Consider the following 26,595-nt stretch of genomic DNA (forward strand, 5'->3'; position numbering starts at 1 on the left):
TAGTCGATGCTATAGTACATAAGAATCAAAACAAAGATCACTTGGAATTTCCTGAGAACCATTTGATTCAATTTTGTATAAAAATGGAAAATTGAACCTGTTTAGATTAGTTTTTTTTTTTGAGATTTTTTTATAAAGAAATAAACTGTATATGCGATAAAAAGATAATTAATAAATATGTTTACAATAGATGTAGATTTTTTTTTTTTAAAAAAAAAGACAAAAAAAAAGACAATACACATGACTTCTTAACCCGCCACCTTGAGAACCGGAGACAGAGACCAAAAACGAAAGCACCAAAGGATGACGTGTCGGCTCTTTATTCGTAACTTAACACTTCACAAGGATCGCTATCCGCTCCATTGCTTTCTCCTAAAATCTCACCGTTCATTCCAAATCCAATCTAACGGTCCGTATTTCAACATTCCTTTTCCCAAAATTTCAAATCTCACCGCCAAAAATTCCCAAATCTCCCCTCTCCAGTCTACATAAACTCCCTCAGCTCCAACCCTAATCGCTCGCATTAGTCTGATCTTCCTCCCAAATCTACACACACACACACACACTAATTAATCTCTTTCAGTTTTCCACTCGCATCAATGGCGCGCACCAAGCAGACTGCTAGGAAGTCCACCGGAGGAAAGGCCCCAAGGAAGCAACTGGCCACCAAGGCGGCAAGGAAATCAGCTCCGGCAACTGGAGGAGTGAAGAAGCCCCATCGTTTCCGTCCAGGAACGGTGGCGCTGAGGGAAATCAGGAAGTACCAGAAGAGTACCGAGCTGTTGATCCGGAAGCTCCCATTTCAGAGGCTGGTGAGGGAAATTGCTCAGGATTTCAAGACTGATCTGCGGTTCCAGAGCAGTGCTGTGGCGGCTTTGCAGGAGGCTGCGGAGGCTTACCTTGTTGGACTGTTTGAGGATACAAATCTGTGCGCCATTCATGCCAAGAGGGTTACTATCATGCCTAAGGATATCCAGCTTGCTAGGAGGATTAGGGGTGAGAGGGCTTAGGGTTTTAAGAATTTTTAAGATTCCTGATGTTTTTGTATTTTTTAGGGTTTATTATTAGTTTGGAAAAGGTTGGGGTTCGGCGTTTTCTGAGGGTACTGATGTAAATCTGGTGGGGTTTTTTTTTACAATTATGCGTAATGGTGGTGTATTTAGTTTTATCAGTTTAAATCAATGAAAGTTCAGTATTCTGTCCTTATTGATGGATTTTTTTAAAATCAATTTTCAGCTCGTTTCGTGCATCACTCCATAAATATTGCATAGATTGCTTTAATGATGTACCTTTTTTGTTCATGATCTGTTTCAGTGTATAGAACAAATTCTCTAAATGTGTTTGGTATAAAATCTGTAGAAATGGACTTCAATTATGAATCTTATTTTAGTTTTCATGACTGTTTGATTGGATTGAATGATTGTTGTGGAATTATGTATTCTAGTACACTACTAGTAGGCAGTGGACTGTATGTGTAGTGGGCATAATGCCAAGTTGGTTCAGTTTTTGGTATTACATCAAGTAAAGGGTGTTTATCAAGGGGAAAATAAAGGTACTGTGTGATTGCACATTGTTCTCAAATAGTTTTGCCAATTTTGGTAATGTATGAATACAAAAAGTGGAAGCTTCTGAAATATCACTGCTGTCATCCAAATCTTTTAGTTTGATCTTTACTATGCTTGTCTTCTAATGTTTATTGTGTTTTTCCTCAATGGATTGTAGAATTTACTGAGTTGTAGCTGTACATTCATGATTCGTGTCATATCTGCTGCTAAATGTTGGTTATGTACACTGCCTGAGTGTTGGAAAGCTTTGGTGAAATGAGACTTGGGTATTTTTTCTTACTAGCTTTTTACTTGTAAATCCATAGATTCATGTTTCTAGGATGCCTTGGGTTTTCATGATGGTCGACCGGTGTTGTGTAGGGGTAGGTCTGATAGGCTCATTGGCTCACTGATGTAAATCTTTTTATTTTCTCAATCATATTTTCATTTCAGGTACATCATATTTGTAAAAAGTGCGACAGTAATTTTTTTAATTAATATTTTAATTAATCTCCAATCCAAATTAATTCAAATGTATTATCAATGCATTTGAATTAAGCATTATTACACAATCTTCTTAGTAGTAAGAAAAGATACATTTCCTGAGCTGAGTTCTGAGAGAGATACAGGGAGAAACCTTTGACAAGAACTTTTATTTGAAATCTGGTAAAAGGTTGAAAATAGAGAGGAGAAATTTGAAGACTTAGAGGCACTACAGAAGGCTATCTGTCCTGGCAGGCAATCTCTTGAAGAAATTGCTCGGAACAGAAGGCAATTTGCTACGAAACCTAGGATGTCGCAGCATATAGAGCCCTGCAACTAAAGTCACCACTCTGAATGGAGTTCCATAGAGCACCACTGCCGCGCACAGACAGAAGACTATAAACAGGCTGGTTGCTCTTGGGTCTCTCCAGACAAGCAGTGACTGAAATCTCTCCCCTTGTGTTGCTATGTCTCCTACTACTGTCTGAATTCTCCCAGCAACACTTCTTAGCCTATCATACCTCATTCTAATAGCATCATGTGGTCTTGAGGTAGGAAATGTGTCAAACTCTTCATCAAGCTCATCAGGATGGACTGCTTCTGCCCATGAAAGCTTAGTATCCATGTGAGGTGGATGCCTTGGTCGGAACCTATAGTTCCACAGGCCAATAAGGAACAAATAAAGAAAGACAGTGGGAAGTATCAACTCGGGGTACCAGATTAATATGAGGAACAGAATATGGACTAGAACTGAGGTGATGGGGTTCCTCCAGTGGCAAACACCTCTAAACCATCCATTAATGGATATGATACCAGAGAGCAATGACATTACTCTGAAGAAGTTAGCTTTACTTCTTCGCATACTCCACATGTGGGAATCCACATCTAACATGTACTCCACCACCTCTTTTCTGAGCGGTGGCTCAGCTCGGCCAAGCCTGACAGCAACAATACTCATGGCTTGGTATCTTAGATTTTCTACTTGGTTTACTGTAAAAGGGTGCAAATAATGCATTTTGGGCAACAGGGGATGTTGGTAAATGTATATCATGTTAGCCAGTGAGAGGCTTGTAAACCGAACTGCCAGTTGGAGTTCCCCCATTTTCTTTACCCCTGATGGATGCAGAACAAGAAGGGGGTATGAATGTGTATAAACACGGTGAGATTCCAGGGTTGACAATCTTATGCGTACCTTTCCAATCCGGGAGTCTCGTGTTGCACTAGCCCCAGGTCTCTGGCTTCCCAAGTGGCAGTTGTCAAAAACTCCCATTGTTATCACTGTGCAGGGATCATAAACTTCCCAAGTGTATTGTTCATTCCACTTGGGACTAAAGGTGTCAAGAATCGTTCTGGTACGGATCCATTTCTGCCCATATTTAGCCACAGTATAAGCATCTGTACACCCTCGACCATCTTTCATCTTCATTGGCAGAAGTCCTTGTGCTCCTAATATGCCCACTTCCAGTATGCCAACTGGTGGCTTCCAGAGCTGTTTTGCTGTAGGCTGTTGATCACTTATATACATGGTTGATTCATCTAATACGTGATATCCTCCTTCAAGACACACCCTGAGGTGTACTCTGCTCGAAAATTTGAGCTCTTTCCTTCTGTCAGCTTCTAGAGCCCCAAACCCAAACTTCTCAAGATTGAACCATCGAGAATGAACAGGCCGGTGGTCTAGCCTTTTGTCAAAAGTTGAAAGTGGAAGGCTCAATCTTCCCAGCACGTCATCTTTTGAGGGGTGCACTTGGTCCTCTACAGTAAGGACTAACTGCTCCTCAAAAGGTTCAGCAACTACAAAGACCAAGTCTTCATTCCACATTGGATTTGCTGTAGGAGTTGGGCATATCCCAGTTCTGAGTATTTGACTTCCCACCTGGACTTTAACAGAAACATCCGGGAGACGGCTTCTGTCATTTGGAAGGATGTCTTGAGCTTCAATGACATTTACTCTTAGATACCAAAGTTTTGGTGAGACATAAACCTTGGACCTGATATTGAAAACTCCCTCTCCATGTACAAAAGCAGCATCCGAATGCCACGCCTCTGGAAATGCTTCATCAGCCTGAGTGCCCAACCAAACTGCAAGCATGATATCACCCCTTACCTTTCCTTCCCGATGTCGATCCTCCAATCTGTACCACTGAGGAGCCAAGGGACTATCAGGTGGAACCCTGGTTGGAACTTCATTCAGGTCAAGAATTACCTTTCCAAGGTATTCATCTCGGCCCACCATTTCTTTATCCTTCACAAAGACTTCCAGCACTGATGACTGAATTCTGTCTTTAGAGAAAGCAAATACCTGGTTCCATTCAGGGTTCAGTTTCTTTTCAAAATGTTTTGTTCTTCCTTTGTAGTTGCCGAGCTTTACTTCTACGTAAGGATCACAGGTGGCTGTAATCGAGTTTGGTGGAAGATCTTTGGCCTTGACAACTCGAACATACAGATAAAACATCTGCTCAACCAGATCATACGTGCTGGTGTATCTCTCACTGCTGATCCACCCTCTTCCACCATATGCACCCCCACTTGGCCATTGATCACCAAGCTGGGGGCTGGTGTCCTTCACTTCGTAGTCGTCATCTGGGCTGGGATGTGCTTGTGGATTAGCTTGATGATGCATTGTTAGCTGGATGCGTCCTGGTTTGCTTCCCACCACTAAGCCTGGTGTAGAGAACACTTGGTGCCTGTGTATTTCTTTGATTGTCTTTATGACTTCAACAGGCTCTTGGATGACTTCCTCAAGTTCTTTGGTGCGATCAGTGTGGTAAGATTCTGTACCTTCTGTGTTACTGGTAGCTTCAGTTGAAATGACAGCAGTGTTCTCAGTTCCAGATGATTCTGTTTCTGCTACAGGAGTCCTGAGACTAGGAATTTGAGGATTGGAAATAGAATCTGGTTTATCACTTATTAGGCTGGGGGTCTCTGAAACAGGAACGTCAGGAGGACTAGAAGGTGCTGGTGGAGTTTGTGGAGGAGATATTGGAAAATAGGACTTTGGCTCAGATTCTGATGAGATATAAATTTTCAGGCCTATCTCACCTTTGACAAATGAGAACAACCACTTGCTGTCCAATTGGAATCTCTGATAAACTTCGTCCCCTTTCTTGACAATATAAGAGCAAGGGATTCTCACTCTTCCAAGAAAGTTTCTTCCAGGGTTTGGTTTTCTTTGATGGTGAACAGAGACTTCAATAGTCTGATGAAGATAGTTTCTAGCTTCTTCAAGATTGAAAAGAAGTTTTTGATTCCAAATGGGGTTGAGATTTTTTGGTACCGTTGTGGTTCGACTAAGCTGATTGCCAAAATCAACTTCTACATATGGACTAGCTGATCCTTCGCCGTCTTTTGGCATAAGATCACAAGCATCCACAACTTCAACTACTAGTTTCATACTCCTTTTCTGCTTGCTTTGATTCTGAATGAAGCTACCAGGAATTAGCTCCTCGCAAGATATCTCAAACTCTATTTAGAAGCAAAGAAGTTCTCCCTAGAAAAGGCACTAAGCAGAAGAAAGAAACTGTTTTGACTCGTATCTCTCTCTGTCTCTCTCCATGCACACACGTGTAGTCAAACACACAACAGAAGGGAATCATATCATCTAGATGGTGATATGCTGAAAGAAAAGAATAATTTGATGAAGAAGCTGTGTTTGAGCTCTGTGGATTTCAATTTTGAGACAAAGAGATGGAGGCAAGGTATAAACATTGTGCAAAAAGTGATAAAGTGAATGATGAGTTCATGTGGGATATCAAAAAAGGGTTGAAACAAATATAGCCTTTATGCTTTGCTTAGTGCTGGAGACACTGATTACAAAAGCTTGTTTAAGCAAAAGTTTCAGCTTCTAGTTCTTTTTGCACATTTCTGTCTTGTCCTTTTTATCTTATGCAACAAAAGCTAGCAAAACAAGTAGAGAAAATTTTGCAAGATGTGCCACAACCCCAGAAGCATCAACTTCACCCATAAACTTGTCCTTGAGGCCTAATCATGTTACATACAACCTACATTGTTAATTAAAATTTTGAATGCACAAGCTAATGAACCCGGATGTATATTTATTTTCTTAAATTAGGTATAATATAGAGTTTTAATTTAGACACTAGAATGCTCATAAATTATGGCGCTTGTTAGTATCTGTTTTCATGTATTACAAAGCAACAATTCATTTTCAAATAAGGGGAAGAAAAAATGAAAATTTAACTGAGCCAAATAAAAGTGTAGATAGTTAATAAAAGTGATATGTGATAGATAATAAAAGTGTAGATAGTTACAAAGATGGCACAAATATTTGGTGTGGTGTGGAAATCATCCTCTAACAATTCCACAAGCAAGCAAAAAACAACTGGATCCAATTATTATTGGAGGGTGGTCACTGCATACCTGTTAAGTTCATTTCAAAATTAGTCTGACTAAATTCAGAACTGCTCGAACCAGGCAGGTTGGGCTGATCTTTAGCTTTTCCTATTTCCTTTTTCTTTCTTCTTTTATATATATGGGCCTGTTTATATTTCTAATCTCATTTTGGGATCATTCACTCTTAATTTGGACAGTATACACTCAAAAAACAATTTTCTACAACCTTTGTCTGGAGTAATGCAACGTTCACTGTTTCTTTGTTCTTTCTAATCGCGCACAGTTTATACAAAAAATCAGTTCATCAGGTCGATCAAACCGGCAAACAGAAAATCCATGAGCTTCCTGGTTAGCTAACAGGGATGGTTTCAGAACATTGGTGGGAATTGCCAAATTGGGTTTCTCAGGAGCCATTTTGCCCATGGAATGTCAACTGGGCAGCAAAACTAGAACCCAGATTTTTTTTTTTGTTAAGAATTTTGTTTGCCAGCATAAAAAAAGATGCCTTCATTCACCAGCCACCCCTTTTCTGTTCGTTGTTAGCAAGCTGAGTTTCTTTCAAGAGCTATTCTGATAATGCTGGCTTGCTTAGAAAAAAGAGGCCCCCGGGGGGGGGGGTGTACATAGCTGCTTTCTAGAGGTTGCTTGGTCGATCCATAATTGAATCTCAGCTGATTCCAAAAGCAGCATAAAGCATGAAAAAGGTAGACATTGCAACTCAGTTTGCTCTGCATCCAAGGATACTAAAATTCGTTGTACCCTTTGATCTATGAAGAAGATTTAGTGTCAAAACTAAAGACATTATAGGACTGCATGCAGCATACTATATGATACATAATTCAAGAATCATTACTTTTTAATTTCGTTGGAATTTCATTCAATTTGATGGCAAGTTTAAGCCGAAAAATGTTTCTTACCATAGAATTTCTTTGGTATGCTAGATGCCAAATTAAGGCAGCTGGTGCATCCAAATGCATATTTTAACAGAAGCCCTTGCTTTGCCATGCGAGATCATCTAAAAAGATCAGGATGCTTGTCATCGATCATTCAGCCTCACCAAAGCTAATAGTAGCTGAAAGCATTACATCAATGTTGGAACCATTTTAAGGAGTTAAAAGTCACCCAATCTTCATAACGAGATCAGTGTGATGCATGTTTAGCTCAAAGTTTATGAGCCTCTTAGCAATCGAAAGCTTGTGTGCCAGCTCATTTCATCTAGCCACACTAACAGTACTTAGCGTGGTGGAAAATTTGGTTCCGTTGTTCTTTGAGGACCTTTTCTGACTGTATTATATGGAGCAGCAAGAATAGCTAGTAAGGCTGAAAGATGAATCAAACTATTTGATACTCAAATTGAGTTTAATTTGATAAGAGTTCGTTCGAATTTTGTTCATCAATTAGTCAAGTTAAGATTGAACGACGTTTTATGTTTGATAATATTAGAACTTAATAAAAAGCTTGTTCAACCTCAATTCACCAAATAAACAAGTCAAATTTCAACAAAATTTCAAACTCGTTAAAATAATCAAACAAGTTTAAACATTCGGATGTTTGACTTAATTAGATTCGTCTGCACCCCTAACAGGTAGTTACCTAAAGAATCATGGCATGAGTACCTTGAATTAAACACTTCTCAAACAATCAAAATTCTGCTAAATTTTGGTTTTGCATTTTTCTGGGAAAACAAAATGTCAAATCAAGAGATGCACCAAGCTGTCAATTACACAAGAAGACTGATATACATAAATAGTTTATAAATTAGCTAGAAAAATTCTGAAAATTAGAGTAGTTATTTATGCAGTCAAAATTTTTAACTTTCTTAGGTGATTCAGTTTGCAGTAATAGAACACAGAATAGTTGCACAATAACTATTCTTTCCTAGGCTAGACCCAAGCTGAAAATAGTTTTGAATATAAGGGTTAATTCCAATGTCCTCCATCAACCTATCACAGATTGCCTAGTTTCAGTTAAAACAATGCATCCACCCCGAGGGTTTCAATTCTATTAATCAAATATAGGCTTACAACCAATCCTCAAATTTCAAAATAGAAAGAACTGTTTGATTGCCAACGTGCCTAAGATGCCAATAATGGGTTGATCACATACATGTACATTTTCATAGGCGAAAAATCAATAGTTGTCGTCCAAATGCAAGAAGCACTGGAAACATCACACATTAATCTAGGGTAGTGGAAACATTAACACACTAAGCACACTAAGAAAGAACCACACCTTAAATCTATAATCACACAATAATGAGAGAGAAGAAGTTGCTCAGGGGATTGAAAAAGGCAACGCAGGAAAAGTCAATTGGCGCGCTTCTGGAGTAGTTCAAGGGTTATAAACCTGGTAAAAGCACAAAGTAATTGGTGAAGTTTGTGATTCCAAAGGTCAGCGGGTTAAATGGGATTTTATTGTACAGGTAAGAACAAGTCAGGAATGAGAAAAAAAAAATTTTTTTGGCAGGGTAGCCAAGTCCTTTCAATGAAAACTATCCGACCATTAGATTAGGAAAGCTGAAAAGACCAAAGGCAACCTGTGATTGGACTAAGCTGTAGGGGGCATTTGGGGATTAACCCAGAAAATGAGGGTAGTAGCACATTTCTGCAAACTCAGTACACAGCCACTTGAGCAGAAGACAGCCTTCCTTTAAATCCACACGGACCTAGCAGTCTCCAAAAGAATACAAGTCCTCTAGCAAAAAGAAGGCCCGAGTAGTGATAATCCTACATTGCATTCCAGGGAGAGAGAGAGAGAGAGAGAGAGATAAACCCTACTTTATATCATTGGCAGCTGCCATATGCGTGTTTAACCTTTTCTTTTATCTGAAAAAATAATGCCTCTTATATACAAATAGCCAAGAGGCGTAATGCCAGATGACTTCACCTCAAACAAAATGGTGAACCCTGTTCAGTTTAGACCAAGTAAAACAGCACATTTCTTGCCTACCAAGAAACCAAAAAGGAAGAGGGGGCCAATGATGGACTATATTTGCATTAACAACATCCAGCTCTCTAATGGTGTATCAGTGTGCTTAATCCCTCCTCCATCTACGACATATGGGCCGTTAACACAGCAACCCGGCTACAACTTCGCTCAGCCAGAAGCACCTGCTGCAGCACCCTTGTCATATTCGCCTTGTTCTTCTTTGGCAAATTCCTCAATTAGACGACGCTGCCTTTGCGTCAAATTCCTGTTTTGACATGGAAAAAATGGACAGTGTGAAGATATTTCAATATGTGTTCAGAAATATATTGACCATGATATTCCATAATGGACAATGTAGTTCTTGGATATCTTCAGTGCTTGTCAACAATGCAACTGCATTCTTAAGTGAAATATAATCTACTAAATTTATGGCCTACCAGCAAGGGCTGAGGGAAGGGGAGCGAGAGTTGAATGGGGCATGAAAATGTTTTAGGGTTTAAATAAACTTTAAGCAAATTAGACATACGCTGGGATGCTGACGTTGAAGTGCACAAATTGATCTCCAAATGAGAAGGAGTTGCTTGTCTTAATCCCTGCATAAGCAAACACTCAAGCACAATCATGACTCCAAAAGGAAAATAACATATTTGTACCCAATTCAACTTTGTCTTCTTCTTCTCTTGGGGATTGCATGATATCATGATTCACACTTTCCGACTTGAAGGGTATCTATAGTTCTTCTTAAATGCTTTTCTCAACTTAGAACCCTAAAATTGGGAGTTGAACCACCCGAAATCACATTAATGTTTGTTGGGTTTACTACAAGAAATACTTTGAAAAAATGACACACAGTATAAATCCACAATTTCGCAACCAATTCTATCACCAAAATACTGGAGAGATATTGTTAAGAATTTGGGCCTTTAATGTATCACAAGTTCAATAGTAAATTGCAGTAAAATTTTTCCGAGGAAACTTCAGCTCTCCTTGCAGCTAGAAGTTTTCAACAGCCCAGTCCAAAGGCTGTACAATATGGAGTGATTTGCAACAGTGCAACTGTTATGTGAAAATGCATGTCAAAGGCAGAAATCGATGGTCATAAATGGAGAAAACTTGAATATCAAGCATCTAATCAGAAGAAGATCACAAACAGAAACAGAAGCATCCTGAACATATCTCTCTACCTTTCCTTTTCAGGACAACCTTTTGGCCGGGTTGGGTACCAGGACGAACCTGAAGATGGAAAGGAAAGCAAAGACAAGTTGGAAAAAAAAGTCTGCTACCCGCAAAAGTGCGAGAAAAAAATACGAAAGGAGCAAAGAAGAAAGAAGAAAAGGGCCCTCAACAATGAAATGTTTCAAACCTACCTTGAGAACAACATCTCCAGTCAAAGTCGGAACTTGGATTGTCCCTCCCAAGATAGCCTGCAAGAGAATATTCAAATTAATATGTCAAACATGATAAAGAAGGTAATCCAAGTCCTCTGGCATGAAATGAACAAGCCAGTAAAGCTGTTTTCTTTCTTCTTTGCTTTAGGAAAGTTTGAACTAACAACAAACAAGCTATTATGCCGTTAAACGAGCAAGCTACTAAAGCTGGTGCTTTCTTTGATTCTGAAAATCTGAAGTAAACAATAAATATGCAGTTTTGCCTCGTAGAAAAGCAAAAGAATCAAAGAAAATGAGCTCATGGTATCAACTTCTATAGATGATAAAGGATTAGAGGTCCTTTATCATTAGGCAAACAGCAATTAGTTGACTGCCATAAATAAGAGCACTAGTAGTCACTTGAGAAAATACATATTTAATAGGGAAAGATGCATTCCAAAGTTTTGAAAATAGTAATATGAGTGGTTCAGAAAAAGTCATAAGCAACCCTGGGCAAGGTCGATCACGTCTAGAGTTGTAAGCAGGATGCAAAAGATGGCAATTGATCTTCAGGAGACACAGTCTTCCATGTGGATTCCTTGAAAGTAGTTAAGTGTACCAAAACATGTGTGAAGGAGTACAAGTTCCAAAAAGACAGCTGAAAGCAATTGCTTCTGAGAAAAAAATAATGCTGTTTATAAGAGCACCAAGTAGGTAAGATTTTCTAAAGTAGAGCTATGCTACCAGCTGGAAGAATTAAACCATTCAACAGGCAGATTGAAATGGTACAAGGATTGGAAATGAACAAAGTCAGAGAAACCACATAAAGGAGCTCTACAGAGCAGCATGAAGCTGATGTCTTATGTTGCCAAATATGGAAGTGGGAAGAACAGTGGAGTTCATCCAAGAAGTAAGGGCATTTCAGTTTTCCCAATAAGCAGGTCAATAAAGGAAATTGAGTTCATTTGTGATAGGGCTGATGTTATTGAAGCCTGGGAGAGCAATGCCCTTCACTAAGAAAATTCACACTAACTTTTGTAGCTTGGAAACTAGCTATGTATCTGAGATGTAAGAGCCAGCTTGGGCAGACTGTTGGGCTCCAGTGGTAAAGTAAAAATTTCACATGTAACACGTATTACAATGTTGCATTTGTGTCATTTACCAAATAGTATTTGCCCCGTGGCAAAGGAATTGCAAAAGTGACGAAATACCTGAGTGATACTGAGAACAGCATCAACGTGAATATCAGCCCCTTCTCTCCGGAAAACAGGGTCCTCTCTCACCTGGAAAGTACAAACACAAAATCGGGGAGCAACTCAACCTTGAAACAAAACAAAATAAAACTGACCAGGCTAACAGAAGCTATTTGTTAAACCTTGATAGTAACATAAAGATCTCCTGATTGATTGCCTTCTGGATCTGCTCCACCACTTCCATAGACCTTCATAGTTTGGTCATTGTCTACTCCTGTAGCCAAAAGTGAACCAATTGAACCAGAGACCACAGAGATGTTATCAGATAATTTCACAACAAAGTTAAAGAAAACGCTCAACATGGCCACATCAATATCTTCTACTTTAAGAAGCTGCTCCATGCCCACCCACCCAAATATGTGAGTATTTATAGTCCACATCATGTGTGTGCGCGGAGTGGATGTGTTCCACTTTAATCATGAAACCAGAAGCACAATAGTAAACATCAGCATCTTCATAGCAAAATACGTATGCCCAACTGAAATGTCATTAAGCAGCAGCAAACATATCCCAACAAGGGTAATTCAGGCTGCTTTTAAAAGAGGGGAAATTTCTAGGAGAAACTGCATCGCAGGAAACTTTAACTGAGATGAAGGCAAAAGGAATTATGTTTCGCATATATAATTTTGTTTGACAATCAAATGACTTACCCACAAGGAAACGTGTGGGAAGTTAAAGTGAAAAACATGCACACACACACACGACATATGCTCAAAATATGATAAAGTTACATATTCCAATTCCTTCTAGGTTCTGTTACAAAACAGCAATTGGTAACAGAACATCAGGAAATTTTTTCGTATTCTCTTTCATAATACTAGAAGTTGTTCAAATAAGAACACAGCACTTTCCACTATCACATGTACTCAAGGCAGACCAAGTAATTTGCTTTACTTTTATACTATCTGTGCTTCTTGTTTAGAAAAGTATTCTGTCAATTTTGTACAATCAAAGTGGAGCAGGTAACTTATCTCATCGCATACTGGATATGTAACCATCTATTCCAAAGATAACTCATCCTCGTTAATATGAACTATAGTTCTTTGTTGGCTGCATATTTACCCTCTGATTACAGGGACTTGTGATATGCTGGATATATGACTATCTGTTCAAGACATAACTCATCATTGTTAATATAAACTTAAGTTCTTTCCTGTTCTTTTCATTTTACCCCAATAATGTAAAAGTTACAAGTACATAATATCTACCATTCTGTTGATAACAACATTTCCTCACTTTGTATCAGGATTCAGTTTTCTAGGCAAGTGGATATAAAAACACTAGTCAACCAAACTGAGTAAATAAATAATCAACACCTTCCTGTCACGGTCAACCTTGCACAGTAGTTAATGCTGACTTCCACAAACTTGGTTAAGGCAGTATAAAGTAAGCAATCATCTCAACTCTGGGGGGAGATTTACAATTTATTTTAAGGAAACAAAGCAATGTGATAGATAATTTCAAGTACCTGGCTTGATATCTAGTTTAACAGTTTTTGTTCCTTTCACAACACGTTCCCCCTTGCAAGACTTACAGACATCCTACACCAATCAATAAGAACAGAGGTTCAGAATCTGAAGATAAGAATGGACAGTCCATAGATGATGGAACTTAAAAACACAAAATTGCATAGAAGGTATCACACACTCATGAAACTAAGCCAAGAAACTTCCCAGTTCCACAGTCAGAGAAGTTTTATTCAATTGAATTAGTTAACTCCCACAAGAAATTCAGTATCAATTTTAAATTCCATAATTTATAACATTTCACACGATATGTCAGTAACTGCAGTAAATAGATATCAAAGTAAGCAGCATACACGAAAGAAGATTATCTAATGACATGCATAAAATCCATTCAATTTTCATTCTTAATTATCATTCTTAATTACTAATACCAGACGGAAGGTTAGCATGCCTGGTCAACCACCCAACCAAATAAAAATCAAGTAGTCAAGAGAAAGGAGAACAAAAGCACCAACAACTTTTTAAGACCTTTCCAGCCGCATTATGTACCAGGAGAATTTCCACAGAGTCAGGAAAGAACCAGAAACAAAGATCAACCATCTAACAAGATTGTTCTTTAATTAAGCATCAAATTAATTGCATCAAACTTTGTTATAGATGGATAATCTGCAGCAAGCCAACTACAAGAAGATAAAAACATTTCCATTAAAAGAAAAGCATCGTTTGACCCAAGTAGTGGAATTGGCATACCGATACAATCTTTCCAGACCCACCACATTTCCGACAATTCATCTGAAAAAATACATTTCCTCCATGAAATTTTGCCTGCGCATGATGAGTAAGATGAGTAAGAGAAACATAGACCAATTACTTTAGGTTAGACTATCAGATTCAATAAGGCGCCAATGAGCAACAAGTCCGAGGAACATACCGTTCCAGAGCCTCTACAAACTGGACAAGTTTCAGGGCGCGTGCCTGGAGGAACACCTGCTCCACCTGACAAAATCAAGAAGCAATTCAATCAGGCCAGAAAAAACCTAATGCAAAATAAGTTAAACCGTTCACATGACTTGAACTACTACCTCATATAGCATAGTCTCCAGAGGTAAATTACTACAAATAAGGAACACAAACTTAAAAAGTTCAATACAACCCCATCTACTAAGAACAATAGCAACGACAGGTGAAGTGCCTTCAGAGAGGTTAAGCAAAAGAGAAGCAAAGTGCAAGTCTAATCCTTTTCATTCTCCAAAACCACACTAAAACTGCAGAAGCACAAAACAAGCCTGTTTTATTGAATTTTTTCTCTCAAATTTCCAATTCCTATTCACCATTGCAAATTTTCTTTGTGGTTAATCTACTTCAACAGTTCATTAACAGGTTGCATGAAGAGCATTTGGGGCTGAGAAACACAGGATAACAGCATTGCCTACATGACAAAGTCCCTTAGCAGGGCTGTGAGCTCATCCATAAAATGGGTGAGGACCTATATTTTTGAAAAACCAATGGCCTAGCACTGGGGACTGCACAATACCCAGATAACTGTTTATATCCAGGGGAAGCAAAGGCCGCATTATCCTTTTGCTGTCAATAATTTCTTTCAGCATTCAATTTCTGTTTAAGATCACCAAGTGTTCGTGTGTATGTGTATAAGAAATCTTCCTCTCCCCCTAACCCAAAAAAAAAATATATCTACTGTATGTCCTTATCCCCTAATTTTCTTCTGCAACCTCCACTTCCTGGTGTATGTTTCAGAGTGCCCTCCTATTTTCTCTCACCAAACCTTCCCCTTCTATTTATCTTTCACCCTTTTCTCCTACACCCACCCCTCTATTTTTTCTCATCCCTTCCTCTTCTACCAACTCCTTCGTCTCCCTCCTCCCAAATGTCTTCCACTTACAAACTACGCTGACGTATATTTGGATGACACAAAAAGGGTAACATGCTTGCATATACAGATAACAAATACAGAGATGAAAAGATTCAGTCGCTGATGATGATGATTTCACGCTTAACGTGACTTTCAAATGCCTTGAAAGCTTGAAGCTTAAAATTGACCCCATGTTTGCTACACTTGTTTTACTTTTATATTAACTATGCTTATTTAATTTGTCGTGGCATACTAATCTTTCGTGCATTTATTTGCAACATCTTATGCTAGAATTCTAAAATCACTATGCATTCAGTGATGTTTTAGATTTTTGGTCATGTTATTGTTAGCCATCAAATATATACAAAAAGTGCATGAAAGCATACTTAAGATTCTGCAGTTCGTGCTAATGCCCTAGCAACCTAATGTGGTTTGCCCTTTAACTACTGTGTTACAGAAAGAAAATTGTTTTTACCACAAGTATTGCAAGGTATTTCAGTCTGGAAACTTATAGTTTTGGAGCATCCTTGAACTGCTTCCATGAAGGACAGTTCAATAGAGACCTACAATAGTCAACAAAGCAGTGAGACATAATAAATTAACTATTATCCCTGAAAAATTACTATTACAGATTTACATATCAAACCTTGACATCTTCGCCGCCCATATTTTTCACATTTCTCATAAACTGGTCTCCAATTTCAGTGCAGCCACACCAGCAGACCATGCAAAAAAGGAATAAAATTTAGATCTCAGACATTGCCTTGGAGTTGTAAAGAAAAATGAGAGATTGGTTAAACATGACTAAAAAAATTACAAGAAAAATGATAAATTAGTTAAACATGCCCATCACAAATTAGGTTCTAGAGCATTTCCCTCTCTTCCTACTTTCTGTAGTTCATCTATTTATTTGATTAGAGGTGCGGACAGCAACACCTACACTTGCTACATATAGATGAGGACAGCAGGATGTGGTACTTTTCATCAAAACATTGCCCTTTCCATTTATATTTATCTCTGTTATAAGAAAAGAAATTAAAAAGCGAACTCCCAGAAAAACCAAACATAACAAAGAATATAATGCGAGAAAAAGTTCAATAACTGAAACTACTCCATACAATTCAAAAAGCAACTCCTGCCACTATATCTCTTTACTCCCAGATTCATGATGAGTTTACTGCTTTCAAATAACTCAACAGGTTTTTCCTCACTTCAGAATTCATATGGCAAAAAATTAAGCATTCGAAATCAGTGATCTGGAAACCTATTTACTCAAAGTGGGTTCTTTACCATGGATTTGCTCAGACAGACTGGCTGTAATATGTCCTAGTAGTCTATGATTCTATGGGGCATGAGGTAGGATACATCCGACAGGACATTAATCTCATCAATTACCTAACATATATCCAATATAAGTATTCTATCTGACAGGACATTAATCTCATCAATTCCCTAAAATGTATCCAATATAAGTATTCTATCTTGCTAGCAGAGAAGGAAAGGCCAAAAAGTGATAAGTCATACCAAAGCAAATTAAATGGAAAAAAATTGAACTAAGTAAACTTATTATGAAATACATACATCAAAACCATGAAAGAATTCCTGAAAAGGGTTAAAGCCGCCTTCTTGAAATGGGTCGTACCCAGCACCACCATTCTGTCTATTAATTTTAAAAGCATCATGGCCAACCTAGAACAATTGTCACGACACAAATAAGCATTATTATCCAGGTGGAGACAAAGAGATGAGCAAACAATCATAAACAAATACGAACCAGCAAAAATGAAAAACATGCCAACTGTGTACCTAAAACACTAAATCTTTGCATAAGTATTGAACAAAATGGAACGAGGTGCAAGACCCAGGATCAAGTAATTATTAGGCGATACAATCATTAATAGAAATACTTCTTATTCCCACAAAAATATGTGGAAAGACTCAAAAATTAATTAGTACCCAAAAAGCTAAAAATCAAGATAAATAGCCCATCAAGTAAGAAGCAAGCAGAGAAACAATATACTGCTCTTAAAAATACTTTAAATTTACTAAGTAAAATATAAAAAATAAGCTGATCAAGATAAAAAGAAATGCAGTAACCTTTTTTTTTTTGCATGGGAATGGTGTAGCGTGCCCCTTCTTAAGCCAGTACACATATATACACAGATAAATAGATCTACACTAGTACAGACAACTTATAGATAAGTAGGTCTACACATATACAGGCAATTTATAGATAAATAGGTCAATACTTATACAGAAAACTCATCCATTTTGGTTTCAGGAACAGTTCAAGTAGCTCTTTCAATGAAAAAACAAAGGAGTAAAAACAACCACATCATTGTACTTTTAAGTCTAAAATTCTGAATTCAACGATTCAAAATAATGCATGTAACAACTTCAACGTAAATACCGAAATTATTTTGTTTTTACTTCCCATTTTAACCCTTGCATTTGAAGTGGAAGGGATGCACTATCTGTAATTGCATTCCTGTAGTAAAGAGGTAAGGCATAGATATCCTCCTCTCTATTTCTTTTTTTATTTGCTTTCCCCTAACCCTCCTATCTTCTCCTTTCCCTTCTTCAATTAATTAACATATAGGGGTCGATGCCAAACCCCGCCATCTCAAGGTGGCAATTCCCATAAAAAGAAAACAAAATTTAAACTAGAAACCTCATCATACTCCGCGCGTTTCTTCTCATCTTTCAGAACCTACAGAAAAATATCAGAAAGTTAATCAATTAGAAAGTATAGGAAAGCAACAAGAAGTTTCAACTCAGGGTGCAGAAATCTAGTTCCTAACTGCCAAATACCTCATATGCCTCCTGAACTTCTTGGAATTTTGCCGCGGCTCCAGGATCATTTTTATTGGTATCAGGGTGCAAGTTTTTTGCAAGCTGCAGATAGTCAAAATGACTACATATCATGAAACAGGGGACCGTGTCGGAAGAAAGGAAACTTAACACAGGGAAAAATACAAGTCTTCACGATGTACATAAGAAAGGGACCTACCCCATAATAAGCTTTCTTGATCTCTGATGGGGTGGCATTCCTACTTACTCCAAGGACATCATAGTAATCCCCTGATGTAGTAGCTAATCAAGGAAAAGGCAAGTCAGTGGACCTATCCAAGAAAACAGACCCCAGTATAGTCTTCTATAAGGCGCAAACGATAAATTCTAAGAGACCGGAAATCAAAGACAGGAAAAGAAGTCATAACACTTTCAATTCCTCACATTTCCTCTTTCACTCAATGAGCTTCTTCAAGACTTAATCGCATCCAACAAGTGTAGAATTTCCCACTTACCCCTTCTTGCTCTATGCCAACAGATAAATTTTAACCAAGAAAATAATATAAGGCTGAAGTAACCTAGTCATCTAGACTTAATACTATTTCTCAATATTAATCATGAACTCAATGTTTTGAAATTGGTAGATGAAAGCAGCATCCAGTTATGTTTATATGTGACAGAATTAGTTGAAGGATTTTCATAAAGTAAATAACTTATCAAACTGAATGATTACCATACTCTTTACATTTTATTCTAATTATGCAATTCAACAAGGAGCATCACTATTAGTTAGGTATATTTATCCCAAATTACTGCAATTTCTGTACAAAATTTAATTCTGTGAGCATTATTTAGTCCTGCAAGTAATCTGCTATCAGTTATAAGTCAAAAGTTTTAGGCAATTTGTCAGTTTTGAGACCAAAATAGTATATTGAATCCAAATATCATGCTTCAAATGTCAATCTATTTAAAAAAGAAGAAGAAGAAGAATTAGGATAGAAAAATGATGATCGTATATCCAACTCAACGCCACAATGTCAGATAAACTTTTCCTTTTCTGATTTTGAAAAAGCAAAACAGTAAACCTCTCAGTCAAATACCCAAGGACACAAAACTTCTGTAGTCCTACATAACTAAGTCCCTGCTACAGGCACAATCTAAATTTGTGCATTACACGAAAGATAATCCATTTTATGCTGAATATACTTTAGCACGCAATACTCACAACTAGTGAAGTCCCAAGAATCAACAAGAAATTAAAGAAAAACAGCAGGCATCAACCTGGTAACCAACTAATTATTCAACTGAAAACACATTAAACATATTGCATTACTACAAGCATATTCTGCAGCACAATAATAATACATACTCCCCATAAAAAACACAGAGTAAAACACTTGTACAATTTTTATATATAAAAGAACACAGACAGAAAGAGAAGTAACCTGTGGCATGAATTGATCGCGCCGCACCCAAATTAGCTACTAATGATCCTAGTCTCAGCCGTTCTCTTCCATCATTTACTGCAATTTTTAACAAAATAATAAGAAGAAGATTTAAAACAAAAAAGGTTAATTCAATCCGATCTCCCAAATTGCAGGAAGCATTTTTGCCTTTCTCCAAATTAAAAAAAACCTCTAAAAATTCAAATTTTAGCAAAATAGACATATCTCTAATTTAAAACATACCATTTCTCGAGTTGGAAAATCTAAAGACCCTATTTTGATTGCAAAATGCAGTGCTGAAACTCCTATACCCGCCTCTCAGCAACGCTTCATTTAGCTGTCATAAATTCCACGAAATAAAAAAAATACATTGATAAATATGTAACTACTCATCAAATGAGCAAGAGAGGGGGGAATGGGTGGTGGGGCATACCGAAGAAGAAGAACCGTGGAGGAGATGAGAAGCGAGAGAGCGGAGAGCGAGGCGGTGGACGAGTCTGAGGCCGTTTGAGCGGACCATTTGTGGGGGCCGGTTGGAGAATTGGGGAAGGAGAGAAAAACCCTAGCTGAGAGGGCAGCCCCGCCAGCCAGCCAGTCGCTTAAACCCTAGAAGAGAGAGACAGTGGGCAACCCAATAAAACTGGAAGAAGAAGAAATGCAAATCCACTGAAAAAAAAAGAGTTGCTTGCGTCGTAATTAATCGAAGCTTCTAGCCGAGTCTTAAAAAAAAGTAATGAAGCAGAGGTGGTACTTCTCCGACTTGTTCACTAGGGTTTTTTTTTTTATAAAATTTTTTTGTGTCTTAAAAATTAGGGTAAAATACAAGGAACTCCCTTATGGTTTCGCGAAAAGACACCTTACCCCCTTATTGTTTAAAAACCTCCACATAAACACTCTAAATTTCATAACTAAAGTGGAAATTACCTTCTGAACCGGCTGAGTTACCGGCTGACTTTGTCAAAATCCTATCTCTTTTATCTGTGAACTCCTTTGGCATCGATGCAATGTTCAACTCTCTCAGCGTTTTAACGAATCTCAATCCATTCGGAACCATCTCCAGCTTTGGGCAATATACAATTGTCAATACCGAAAGGTTGGGCATGGCTCCTTCATCAATATTCCACTTCTCTAAGTTGTGTAGACATTCAAAACGAAGAAATCTAAGTTGGCCAAAACTTGTTGCCTTGTACCTCATCTCTTTTCCGAGAATATTTAGATTTCGCAAGTGAAGTGACCGGAGATTAGGAAGCCTTTCCGGAGTTTCCATGGAATATTCCTCTATCCCCATTGTGGTTAGTTTCAATTTAAGAAGGCTTGCATACATGTATTGGGCTTCGTACTTGGGGAAATTGGCCTGTGGACCGTGTACCTCCAAGACTTGAAGATTGCGACTAGAGAAACATTGATCAATAGCATCTGACAATTTTTTCTTGGTTAAGGTGGCTTCAGGTTGTTTCGGGCCTTAGTTCAGAACTCGTAAATGTCAAGAAAGCTGCTGCTATGGATTCTGAAGTGCTTAATAGTGATGTCTTGAAGCTGTCGAAAGGAATTGGAAATATTGCTGAGGTTGTACGATCAATTGAAGCAGCAGGGTCAGCGGGGGGCAGCAGCCAGAAATTTTCTGAATCAATGAGTGGTTTCATGAAGATGGTTGAGGAGGAGCTTATAAGAATTCAAGCTCAAGAAAGTGTTGCACTGATGCTGGTGAAGGATATCACAGAATACTTTCACGGAAACTCAGCGAAGGAAGAGGCTTATCCTTTCAGAATATTCATGGTTGTGAGAGACTTTCTATCAATTCTTGATCGGGTATGCAAGGAAGTCGGAATGATAAATGAGCGAACAATAGTTAGTTCCACTCACAAATTTCCAATTCCAGTGAATGTGAATCCTAATCTGCAGCCAATTTCTAGTGCTTTTCCCGGAAGGCAGCGGTATAGTTCTTCAGATGATGAGTGCTCTTCACCTTAGTTCTTCGAGGAAGATGACGGCTTCTACTTGCTATCAGCGTCAAAATGCTAAGGTTTCTGGTCGATGAAATTCTTGTTGCTGCCTTATCAGAGGCATTGTTGGCTACTATGCTAATTAACAAGAACCATAAGACAGCAGCAAACACAATAGCTCCAGCTGTAGCCCGCAAAGCCTTCGTGAAGGGTAGCTTGGGAATGAAATATAGCAATTGAAGGGTAGCTTGGGAATAAAACTCAATGTCTTTTCAAAGAAATCTCGCATATCCATCGTCACTAGGTCGCACGCCCGGTTACAGGTTAATTTCCACTTTAGTTATGAAGTTTAGGGTGTTTATGTGGAGGTTTCTAAATGATAGGGGGTAAGGTGTCTTTTCGCGAAATCACAAGGGGGTTCCTTGTATTTTACCCTAAAAATTAATGGTCTTGAAGTAAAGTTAGTGCCCCTTTTTTTTTTATTGAAGTTTTTTTTTTTTTAAAAAAAAGGGAGTCATGGCTTGGTTTGCTTTGGGCCTCTAAGCCATTTGTGATCGTCATGTTCTGGACCTTCTGGTAGTTTCTGCTGAAACTTTTTTTTTTTGCCCTTTTAAGGGCAATGCAATGGGTAGCTCAAGGCATACAAATATTTTAACTTTTTTCTTTTGGATTAATATTAAATGCAGTTTTCTTTTTTGAGTACAGTGGAGTAGAGGTGCAACAAGCTTAATTGAGTAACTCGCAGGTTTACTCAGTCAAATTCGGCTTTGAATTCATATTGACTGAGTTCAAGTAGATCGAACTATTTGACGAGTCAAACTTGAGTTTAATATGTGAAAGTCTAAAGTTCGTCGAGCTCAATCGACCTTCACAAATACGCGCGCGCGCGCACACACACACATATACATATATATTTTAAAATTTTTATTTATTAGTATGAAATGTCTATTTTATCCCTTGTTTAAAATTATATAAAATATAAACTTATATTTCTAAAGTTCAATTAGGCTCGATTAAGATCGATTGAATTCGAAATAAGCTCAATTTGGGCTTGATAAGCACGAGTTCGAGTTCGAACTCGAGTAATGCAAAATAAAATCGAGCTCAAGTTCGAACTTGACTTTCAAGAGCTCGACGAGTTCGATATCGAGTCCAAGTTTGTTTAACTCAAGTCGAGCTTGAGTAGTGCATTATTTGATAGAAACATTATTGATAGCACATATTCTAGCATTTTTGGATATATGTCATATGTAAAAAAAATTAAATTTAAATTTAAATTGAAATTAGGTGACATGCATCTAGGGATGTTAATACATATACTATCAATATATATATATACAAGATTGACTCTTTGTTTTTTCCCAAAACCTAATAGGGTAACTCAAGTGTGGACGATAATAGGATTGAGGATGGTAAGGTAATAAAATCTAAACGTACGACCTTGAGGAGGGTTGGTCATAATCATCGGATATTATGGATATTGTTGAGGATCAAATTTTGTCTACCGTTGGACAATGAGTGAAATTAGGGCATGTGCACAATGATTAGGAGTGTAAATTTTTGTAAGCTTTAAAGTGTATGCTTTACTAGATTTTAAAAAAATCAAATAAAATGTTTAAGGTTATTTTTTTTATTGTAACTAACATGATTAATGATCTTTTAGCTAGGAGGGAGTGATGAGTTGGGTGGTATGGGGGGGAGAGAATGTAAATGACAGGTCCTGGGTAAGGCTGCAAATGAGCTGAATCAAGTTTAATGTAAAACTCAAGTTGGAACTCGACTTCAAATTCGAATAGAGTCGAATTCGAGCTCGAACTTAAAAAAAATAATAATTATTTTATTTTTTAAAAAATGAATAAAATAGTACTTTTTCTTAATAAATAATAAAACATTAAGAACATATATATAGAATTTCATTATTAATATATATATATATATATACAATCAAGTCGGATCGGGAGCTAACAAGTTAAGTATTTTTGAGTTCCAATTCGAGCTTGGTCAACTTTGACTTGAACTACTCACAATCGGCTCATAAGCAACTCGACTCGTATGCAGTCCTAGTCCTGCGTTCGAAACCTTCCACTTATACTAAAGAAAAAAAAAATCCTTTAATAGCATAATATTGCCAAGGAAAATCCAATTCATACAAAAACAAGTTGACATCTAATATTTTGCTAGTAGTTTTTGCTGCACTTATAGTCGGTGGATCTTTTCTTGCATCTATTGTAATCTGAGTTACGAATTATGAATTTTGAGGGGTTTTTTTGGCTATTTTTTTGTGGGGGGAATTGGGCGAATAGAATGAAAAATATACACTACTGTTATATCACAACCCAAAACCTCTACATTCATAATTGTGGCATTATATGTGAATTAGGCTTCTTGATCATCTATATACATATCTTGTTTAATTCATCTGGGTGCATTCATCCAAATTAAAATGTCTAACAAAACAAGACTTTGTTTGATACGACAGAATACAGGATTGTTTTGGTAGGATAATTCATTTGGGGCAATTTGTCCTTTGAACATTTGGGACATGAAATGAGAAATTGCAAAATATATATATATATATAAATTTATGGGTTAATTTCAGAAACCTCCCCTGAGGTTTCCCCTAATCACACCTAGCACCCCCCAACTTTCAGAAATCACACTTACCACCCTTGGCAGAATGAAGTGACATGCTATACCAATCAGTAGAGGAGAAATTACGATGCTACCCCTTATTATTAAGTAATTCTTGTGCAGGAAAATGCTACAAAAATTTAAAAAATTGAGGCTATATTAATTGAAAATTGAAAGAACAACATTGCTCTCATTTTTTGCGCAAAATTTGAGCGCCATTTTTGTTATCTTGTAAAGTCAATATAATGGAGTAATAGGTGTACAGTAACTACTTCGCACTATCATTAATTCCAGGATACTTCCCTGACTTGAAACAACCACTAGCACATTTCCTTGTACATGATCCTAGATCACAGAAGACATGATAAACAAGTTAATAATGCGTGCAACATATATACTTTGGTACATGATCAGATGATGAGATTTAACTTAGTTGCCCAAAGCACAGCTCCTGCCAATCCCGTGTTAGCTATGCCTCTACCAGGCTTTCCTCTCCTTAGAGCACCCTGCAATGTAACAACTTCAAAATTGAGCATGTAATTATCTAGCTCCCACAAGTTAGCTAATATTTCGTGATTATCAGGACAAATTTGGTCCATTTTATATGCATACATAGTCAAGTAACTAACACCTAACATGATATACATTTTTATAAACTGATTGTACCTCATAGATCACCCTATGTAAAGTACTCATAGATCACACTGTGTAAAGTACTCACAGACAAGCAAGGACTACTCATACAAGTAAAATTACACATCTACTATAGGGAGATGCACAAATTGATCAAAGGGCTAAATAACCATTTCAAATTTATGCGTACCATTATACTACCTTTAATAGATATACACAATCAAGCAACGAACATCTAACATAATGTACATTTTTGTAAACTGATTGTACCTCATATATCACCCCGTGTAAACTAATTGTTTCAAGCCAGTGGCTGTTTCACACTGTATCAGGGCATTTCCAAGTAGTTTTAACGATGCTAAAGGCTCCCTGCAATCCTTACTCTTGGTTTTTGAAGTGGTACAAGTACTCTTTATTATCAAAATGTATGATAGAAGACTTATGTACTTTTGTTGTATTTCATCTGGTGGAATATGCATTGCCATATACTAATCTTATAATATATAGCAACGCATTGATGCACTAGTTGCTTGGAAAGACACGTTGATGCATTAGTTGTACGAACAGATATGAATAGTAGCACATTTTTTGGAATCTTAGTTTGGCTTAGACTTAGCTAAACATGTGACCGTGGGAAGTACACATCTAATTGGATTGTCACAAGTACCATACAAAAGCTTTCTACTTTGAATTGCCTGTGACTATGAAGGCTAAAACAGTTGGTAATCAATTACAGCATTGCATGTTGTACTTGGACTTCATCAAATTGATTTTCTAATCTGAATAAAAATGTAGATAGCAATCAGTGTTAGATTGATGCACCAGTTGCTGCAGTTTGCCCAAAGAAAATCAATGATGAATGATATTGTTATCTTGTTTCCAATCTGCTTAATTCAGCTTAAGCACCAGGTTGGAATGGTTTTGCCCAACGGTCCTCTATAGTATCAATGTTAAGAAGCTTCTTGTGCTTATTACACTTACACCCCTTTAGCTTCTAAAATAATATCACAACATAGTTTTGTTTTTATTTTCATCTTGTAATTTCAAAACTCATCCTCCAATAGGGCAAAAGTGGAATAGAAAATAGTCTCTCTCCTATAAACAATTTTTAAATACAATTCTTACACAAAAGGGCTGACAATGTGATGAAAGTTGTCATTCTAAGGGTGGTAAGGGTGATTTCTGAAAATTGGGGGGGGTGCTAGGTGTGATTAGGGGAAACCACAGGGGAGGTTTCTGAAATTAACCCTAAATTTATTCACCCTAAATTTATTCATCTGTACAGTTACTTTTTTTTATTATCTCATATACATTAAATAATAAAAAATGTCAATACAATTCATCTAAAGAATTTTCCCAATCAATCTTCTATCAGCGGTACTCACATGTTGACATCTCAACTTTTAGAAGAATTTAGAACCCTCCAAACCATCTCCTCCAACAGACACACCTCCACCAATTTTCGAAACCTCAGTGCCAGTTTCGATTGTTATTTTTTGGGAAAATGATCGATTTCATCCTTCACATTTCACAAAAATATTCTTTTCGTCCCTCACTTTTAAAATGAAACAATTTCGTCCTTGACATTTAAAAACTGAAATCATTACATCCCTGAATCCAAATTTCAATCTGAATCAAACCACCAATCAACCTAATTACAAATTTTGGGTGTGTAATTGGTAGATCACTTGGTTAACTCAACTTGATATTCATGTGAAATTTAATGAACCTTAAAAGAAAAAAATAAAAAATTATAACATAAAAAAGAAAGATTAATCTTTTCTACATTATCATTGTATACACTGACGGTTTTATGTACCGTCATATAATTTTAATTTTAATTTAAACACCAAATTTTATATTTATGATACACATCTAGATTCGCAAGC

General features: G+C 37.3%; 4 protein-coding genes across 4 annotated transcripts; 2 read left to right on the top strand and 2 right to left on the bottom strand.

Moving 5' to 3' along the window:
- Positions 1-465: 465 nt before the first annotated feature.
- Positions 466-1,206, top strand: LOC140036948 (histone H3.2). The gene has a single exon (XM_072080204.1). The coding sequence runs from the start codon at positions 600-602 to the stop codon at positions 1,008-1,010; it is 411 nt and encodes a 136-aa protein (XP_071936305.1). The 5' UTR covers positions 466-599; the 3' UTR covers positions 1,011-1,206.
- An 855-nt stretch (positions 1,207-2,061) lies between these two features.
- Positions 2,062-5,445, bottom strand: LOC113732206 (FT-interacting protein 1-like). The gene has a single exon (XM_027257864.2). The coding sequence runs from the start codon at positions 5,419-5,421 to the stop codon at positions 2,257-2,259; it is 3,165 nt and encodes a 1,054-aa protein (XP_027113665.1). The 5' UTR covers positions 5,422-5,445; the 3' UTR covers positions 2,062-2,256.
- Positions 5,446-9,143: 3,698 nt separating this feature from the next.
- Positions 9,144-20,207, bottom strand: LOC113732210 (chaperone protein dnaJ GFA2, mitochondrial). Its single transcript, XM_027257867.2, has 18 exons — positions 19,933-20,207; positions 19,743-19,836; positions 19,500-19,577; positions 18,275-18,357; positions 18,076-18,159; positions 17,936-17,974; positions 16,846-16,953; positions 15,911-15,952; positions 15,740-15,827; positions 14,326-14,390; positions 14,145-14,219; positions 13,397-13,469; positions 12,051-12,142; positions 11,887-11,958; positions 10,676-10,732; positions 10,493-10,541; positions 9,835-9,901; positions 9,144-9,573 (listed from the first exon to the last, which is right to left on the bottom strand). The coding sequence occupies exons 1-18, from the start codon at positions 20,017-20,019 to the stop codon at positions 9,477-9,479; spliced, it is 1,350 nt and encodes a 449-aa protein (XP_027113668.1). The 5' UTR covers positions 20,020-20,207; the 3' UTR covers positions 9,144-9,476.
- Positions 20,208-20,821: 614 nt separating this feature from the next.
- LOC140036180 (formin-like protein 1) lies at positions 20,822-21,470 on the top strand. The gene is made up of 2 exons (XM_072077484.1): positions 20,822-20,835; positions 20,939-21,470. The coding sequence occupies exons 1-2, from the start codon at positions 20,822-20,824 to the stop codon at positions 21,468-21,470; spliced, it is 546 nt and encodes a 181-aa protein (XP_071933585.1).
- The last annotated feature ends 5,125 nt before the right edge of the window (positions 21,471-26,595 follow it).

Source organism: Coffea arabica, chromosome 2e, assembly GCF_036785885.1.
Source record: "Coffea arabica cultivar ET-39 chromosome 2e, Coffea Arabica ET-39 HiFi, whole genome shotgun sequence".
In the NCBI taxonomy this organism is placed as follows: Eukaryota; Viridiplantae; Streptophyta; class Magnoliopsida; order Gentianales; family Rubiaceae; genus Coffea; species Coffea arabica.